Below are 7,194 nucleotides of genomic sequence, written 5' to 3'. Positions count from 1 at the left end.
TAGATATAATGGTCATCTGAGTTAAATTCACCCATTCCAGTCCATTTTAGTTCGCTGATTCCTAGAATGTCGACATTCACTCTTGCCATCTGTTTGACCACTTCCAATTTGCCTTGATTCATGGACCTGACATTCCAGGTTCCTATGCAATGTTGCTCTTTACAGCATCAGACCTTGCTTCTATCACCAGTCACATCCACACCTGGGTATTGTTTTTGCTTTGGCTCCATCCCTTCATTCTTTCTGGAGTTATTTCTCCACTAATCTCCAGTAGCATATTGGGCCCCTACTGACCTGGGGAGTTCCTCTTTCAGTATCCTATCATTTTGCCTTTTCATACTGTTCATGGGGTTCTCAAGGCAAGAATACTTAAGTGGTTTGCCATTTCCTTCTCCAGTGGACCACATTCTGTCAGATCTCTCCTCCATGACCCGCCCGTCTTGGGTTGCCCCACGGGCATGGCTTAGTTTCCTTGAGTTAGACAAGGCTGTGGTCCTAGTGTGATTAGATTGACTAGTTTTCTGTGAGTACGGTTTCAGTGTGTCTGCCCTCTGATGCCCTTTTGCAACACCTACCATCTTACGTGGGCTTCTCTTACCTTGGGCGTGGGGTATCTCTTCACGGCTGCTCCAGCAAAGGGCAGCCACTGCTCCTTACCTTGGATGAGGGGTATCTCCTCACCACCGCCCTTCCTGGCCTTCAATGTGGGATAGCTCCTCTAGGCCCTCCTGCATCTGCGCAGCCACAGATCCTTGGATGTGGGGTTGGTCCTCCCGGCCGCCGCCCCTGGCCTTGGGCGTGCAGTAGCTTCTGTCATTTATGTATTAACTCAAATGTCACTCCCTAGAGTGACATTTTCTGTTTAGCTTGGCTAAAATACACTCTCAGTCAGTCTATTCTATTAGCTTACTTTATTTTTAAATCATTTATCATTATACAAAGCTGTATCTTTAATGTTTGTTTGTATGAAGATTTCTTCCCTACAATACCCACCAAAAGACAGTGTGGAGTAAACTATTTTCTAAATTAACGAGTGAATGAACAATTTCAAGCTGCAAACACACCGTAAATGCATATCAGCTCATAGTACCACTCTTCCATTTCATCCAAAGTTCACTGACCTTTCATCTGTATATTTTTGTTGTTATTTTTTCTGTTCTTCATTGCTATACATTACTTTTAGGGATATGAGTAAAGTAAAGTGATGTTCAGCTGTAACATTTAACTGGAACCAATTTTTCTTTGATACTGGTTAAGAAATTACTGTGTTTTCAGTCCTATTTATTTTTCTCCACCTTTCCTTCTCTCTAATCCTTGCATTTGACTCTGCCTTCTCTTTTATAAGGCATTTTAAAATTAATTACTGTATGTATTTTCAGCTGCCCTGGGTCTTAGTTGTTGTACATGGGCTTTCTCTAGTTATGCCAAGCAGGGGCTGCACTCAAGTTGGGGTGCAATGGCTTTTCATTGTGGTGGCTCCTCTTATTGTAGCACATGGGCTCTAGAGCATGGGGGCTCCCATAGTTACAGCGTGAGAGCTCTCGAGTTGTGGCACATGGGCTTAGCTGCCCTGCAGCATGTGGGATCTTAGTTACCAGACCAGGGATCAAACCCGTGTCCCCTGCATTGGCAGGTGGATTCTTAATCACCAGAGCACCAGGAAAATCCTGTCAATTGGTGGGCTACAGTCCGCAGAGCTACAAAGAGTCAGACACAAATGAAGTAACTTAACACACACACACACACACACATCTGTTAAGGGGTTAATATCCAAAATATATAATAGACTCATATGACTCAATATTAAAAAAAAAAAAAACAAGCAAGCAAAAAACTTGATTTTAAAATGGACAGAGAGCCTGAATAGGCATATTTTCAAAGAAGACATATAGATGGCCAACAGGCAGAGGTAAAAATGCTCAGCATCACTAATCGGGGAAATGCAAATAAAATTTCACAATAAGATATCACCTCACATCTGTCAAAATGGCTATCATCAAAAAGACAACAAATAGCAAGTGTTTACGAGGATGATGGAGAAGGAAATGGCAACCCACTCCAGTGTTCTTGCCTGGAGAATCCCAGGGACGGTGGAGCCTGGTGGGCTGCCATCCATGGGGTTACACAGAGTCGGACATGACTGAAGCTACGAGGATGTGGAGAAAAGGGAACCCTGGCACCCTGTTGGTGGGAATATAAATTGTTACACTCACTATGAGAAACTGTATGGAGGTTTCTCAAAAAGTAAACATAGAACTACTTTGACCCAGGGTATGTATCTGAAGGATACAATACCAGTGTCTTGAAGAGATAGGTATACCCCCGTATTCATTGCAGCATTACTCACCATAGCCAAGATATGGCGAGGACCTGAGTGCTGAGCACTCAGATGAATGTATTCAAAGAAGTGGAGTGGAATAGTATTCAGCCATAAAAAGAAAAATACGGAAATCTTGCCATTTGCAGCAACAAGTAGGGACCTTGAGGGCATTGTGCTAAGTGAAATAAGTCAGACAGGAGAAAGACAAAGACCGTGTGACCTCACATGCGAAATGTTAAACATTGTGCTAAGTGAAATAAGTCAGACAAGAGAAAGACAAAGACCGTATGACCTCACATGCGAAATGTTAAAAAGCCAAACTCCTCATATTGGCGGTCGCCAGAGGATGTGGGATAAGGAAAGTGGGAAGATGTAAGTTAAGGATACAAATTATCAGCTATAAAATGAAAAAAAAAAAATAGTCTAAGGATCTAATGTACTGCATGGCGACTATAGTTAACAATAATGTTATTATCTACTTGAAAGTTGTTAAAACTGTGAATCCTAAGTGTTCTCAGTATGTGAAGTGGAGGATGTGTTAACTAACCTTATTGTGCTCATCATTTCACAATTCAAACTTACAGCAATTTGTTACATTGTATACCTTAAATAATGTTACATGTTGATTATATCAATAAACCTGGGGGAAATTTTTTTTAAAGATAAGATCATGTTCCTCCTCCAATCTTAAGAATGCATGCCATTTACCCTGTTCATGAGTTTATTTCTTACTCCTAGGGATGCCAGTGGATTGTTCTGGGTGCTGGGCAATTTTCAGGGATTCACTAAATGCTTTTTTTTTTAAGGAATGGAATCAAATGGTTGTAACAGTATCTGAATAAATTCTGAAGGAACAGGGGTTTTTACCAGAATACAGTAAAGAGAAGTCAGCCAATAAAAAAACTAACCTCCTGCACTCATGTGAAGTAGAATGATAGAAAATAAGAACTTAATAAGATTGTCCAAGATGTATGTTGATCACAGAGAAACCCCAATGGGTACAAGAAGGATTTGTAATGAGGTAAACAAATGGAAAGTCAAATCAGAAAAGAAAAAAGTCAGGCATTATGTACAGGAGAGTCCTAGATATAATAGATTACAGAGTAGACTGAAGGCTGACAGGGCTCCAATACTGCTTGGACAAAATATGATAGGAAGGACTAAATATAATATTGACATGTTTTCCATCTCCTTAAAACAAGTATCTCAAGAAATGTAATACTTAGATATTATAAAACACAGTTTGCCTCCTACCTGGCAACTTGTTGTACAGCATGCTCCCGAACCACATACTTTATTTTTTTTCTTCGTACATAATCTAGCATCACAGCAGTCTGGATGAGTACATGTCTGTAAACAAATGCTTTGTTACTCAATCATGTATGACTAGGTACAATCTTACAAAAGTGCAATACAGAATTTATTTACAAAGTCTAAGCATGTCCTAAAACCCACAGCTTCAGTAATTCCTTTCTTTATCTGAGACTTACTGAAATCAACATCTCATTCAGTAGTTTGTAAAAGAAATGTGTCATTTCACTACATTCAATACAATTTGAACAACATTAATACCTTACAGGAAATAGTTATTCTGTATCTTGTTAACTATCATTTTCTTATATTATCACTTTCATAATAAATGTTTACATATGGAATGTCTCTGATGTGAAGTCGTCAAACAAAACCTCAAACCTCTGTCCCCTCAAAAGTGGTCCAGAAGCCAGGCTGGTCTATCCAGACCTCTAATTTCACTGGGAGCTGGCCCCATACACATTTGCATTTTATAAGATTCAGTGTCTTAGATCAATTTTTCCAGTTATTTCAATAACAAGTTTGTTCTAAACTCTGCAATTTACCAACATTAGAAGTTTGAGTTTCCTGCTGAGTTTCCCGTCTTTTTCCTTACTGGCATTTTAGTTGGTATTTTCAACAAACAGCTTCACCACAGGCAACAATACTATATTTTTAAAAGGTTATTTATTTCATATATTGACTCATGTAATCCTGTACTGACAGTTTAAATATACCTTTCTTAGCTTTTTTTTCCCCTCCCCTTACTGTCTCTTTGAATCAAAGGTTTGGTTATTCTTAGTTTGGGGGGTTTGTCTTCTTCAACACAACACAATTTTCAAGGGCAGACTTTTTTTTTTAATTAATTTATTTATTTTAATTGGAGGCTAATTACAATATTCTAGTGTGTTTTGCCATACATTGACATGAATCAGCCATAGATGTACATGTGTCCCCCATCCTGAACCCACCTCCCTCCCATCCCATCCCTCAGAGTTGTTCCAGTGCACCAGCCCTGAGCACCCTGTCTCATGCATCAGACCTGGACTGGCGATCTATTTTACATATGGTAATATACATGTTTCAATGCTATTCTCTCAAATCATCCCACCCTCGACTTCTCCCACAGAGTCTCTGTTCTTTATCTCTGTGTCTCTTTTGCTATCTTGCATATAGGGACATCATTACCATCTTTCTAAATTCCATATATATACATTAATATACTGTATTGGTGTTTTTCTTTCTGACTTACTTCACTCTGTACAATAGGCTCCAGTTTCATCCACCTCATTAGAACTGATTAAATGCATTCTTTTTAACAGCTGAGTAGTATTCCATTGTGTATATGTACCACAGCTTTCTCATCCATTCATCTGCTGATGGACATCTAGGTTGCTTCCATGTCCTAGCTATTGTAAACAGTGCTGCAATGAACATCGGGGTACATGTGTCTCTTTCGATTCTGGTTTTGTTGGTTTGTATGCCCAGCAGTGGGATTGCTGGGTCATATGGCAGTTCTATTTCCAATTTTTCAAGGAATCTCCACTCTGTTCTCCATAGTGGTTGTACTAGTTTGCATTCCCACCAACAGTGTAAGAGGGTTTCCTTTTCTCTGCACCCTCCTTCAGCATTTATTGCTTGTAGACTTTTTGATAGCAGTCATTCTGACCAGCGTGAGATGGTACCTCATTGTGGTTTTGATTTGCATTTTTCTGATAATAAATGATGTTGAGCATCTTTTCATGTGTCTGTTAGCCATCTGCACATCTTCTTTGGAGAAATGTCTGTTTAGTTCTTTGGCCCATTTTTTTATTGGATCATTTATTTTTCTGATATGGAGCTGCATGAGCTGCTTATATATTTTTTAGATTACTTCTTTGTCAGTTGCTTCATTTGCTATTATTTTCTCCCATTCTGAAGGCTGTCTTTTCACCTTGCTTATTGTTTCCTTCGTTGTTCAAAAGCTTTTAAGTTTAATTAGGTCCCATTTGTTTATTTTTGCTTTTATTTTCAATATTCTGGGAAGTGGGTCATAGAGGATCCTGCTGTGATTTATGTCAGAGAGTGTTCTGCCTATTTTTTCCTCTGGGAGTTTTATAGTTTCTGGTCTTACATTGAGATCTTTAATCCATTTTGAGTTTATTTTTGTGTATGGTGTTAGAAAATGTTCTAGTTTCATTCTTTTACAAGTGGTTAACCAGTTTTCCCAGCACCACTTGTTAAAAGATTATCTTTTCTCCATTGTATATTCTTGCCTCCTTTGTCAAACATAAGGTGTCCATAGCTGCGTGGATTTATCTCTGGGCTTTCTATTTTGTTCCATTGATCTATATTTCTGTCTTTGTGCCAGCACCATACTGTCTTGATGACTGTTGCTTTGTAGTATAGTCTGAAGTCAGGCAGGTTGATTCCTCCAATTTCATTCTTCTTTCTCAAGATTGCTTTGGCTATTTGAGGTGTTTTTTTTTTTTAATTTTTTTTACTTTACAATATTGTATTGGTTTTGCCATACATCAGCATGAATCCACCACGGGTGTACACATGTTCCCAATCCTGAACCACCCCCCCCCCAACTCCCTCCCCATACCATCCCTCTGGGTCATCCCAGTGCACCAGCCCCAAGCTTCCTGTATCCTGCATCGAACCTGGACTGGCGATTTGTTTCTTATATGATATTATACATGTTTCAATGCCATTCTCCCAAATCATCCGCCCCCCCCTCCCTGCCACCACAGAGTCCAAAAGACTGTTCTGTACATCTGTGTCTCTTTTGCTGTCTCCCATACAGGGTTATCATTACCATCTTTCTAAATTCCATATATATGTGTTAGTATACTGTATTGGTGTTTTTCTTTCTGGCTTACTTCACTCTGTATAACCGGTTCCAGTTTCATCCACCTCATTAGAACTGATTCAAATGTATTCTTTTTAATGGCTGAGGCTTTTTTGTATTTCCATACAAATTGTGAAATTATTTGTTCTAGTTTTCTGAAAAATATTGTTGGAAGCTTGATAGGGATTGCACTGAATCTGTAGATTGCTTTGGATAGTATACTCATTTTCACTATATTGATTCTTCCAATCCATGAGCATGGTATATTTCTCCATCTATTTGTGTCATCTTTGATTTCTTTCACCAGTGTTTTACTGTTTTCTATATATGGGTCTTTTGTTTCTTTTGGTAGATTTATTCCTAAGTATTGTATCCCTTTCGTTGCAATGGTGAATTGAATTGCTTCCTTAACTTCTCTTTCCCTTTCTTAAGCAGAGAATGCTCTATTTCAAAATGTTTCCTTTTCCTCTCCTTCTGCCAGAAACATAAGACTTTTCTCCAGTATTCACTGTGACAACCAGTTCAAGTTTCTGGAGGTAAAGTGTGAGGGCCTTCCTATGACTGTGTTCCCAAGGAGTTTTAAACTATGAGTTCACATTAAGCCTCCAGAAATTTGTCAATTACAATTCAGGTTTTCCTACCCAGATGTTGGTTCCCAAAAGGTTTTAGCTTGTGGGTTACTACTCCAGTAGTTGTGATTCTCTGCATTCTCCTGTTGGTTTTTCCTTTTTTTTTTGGCGGTGGGGGGGGG

General features: G+C 39.0%; 1 protein-coding gene across 1 annotated transcript in view; it reads right to left on the bottom strand.

The window, feature by feature from the left end:
• Positions 1 to 7,194, bottom strand: part of LOC104993253 (disintegrin and metalloproteinase domain-containing protein 5-like) — a 154,401-nt gene that overhangs the window by 78,656 nt on the left and 68,551 nt on the right. The window contains exon 13 of the mRNA XM_010846437.1: positions 3,575 to 3,670. Within this exon, the coding sequence (XP_010844739.1) occupies positions 3,575 to 3,670 (96 nt within the window). The remainder of the gene's footprint in view (positions 1 to 3,574; positions 3,671 to 7,194) is intronic.

Source organism: Bison bison, unplaced genomic scaffold (genome assembly GCF_000754665.1).
Source record: "Bison bison bison isolate TAMUID 2011002044 unplaced genomic scaffold, Bison_UMD1.0 scf7180017864236, whole genome shotgun sequence".
Classification (NCBI taxonomy): Eukaryota; Metazoa; Chordata; class Mammalia; order Artiodactyla; family Bovidae; genus Bison; species Bison bison.
The sequence above is the reverse complement of the archived record's forward strand: the minus strand, read 5'-3'. Positions and strand labels throughout refer to the sequence as shown.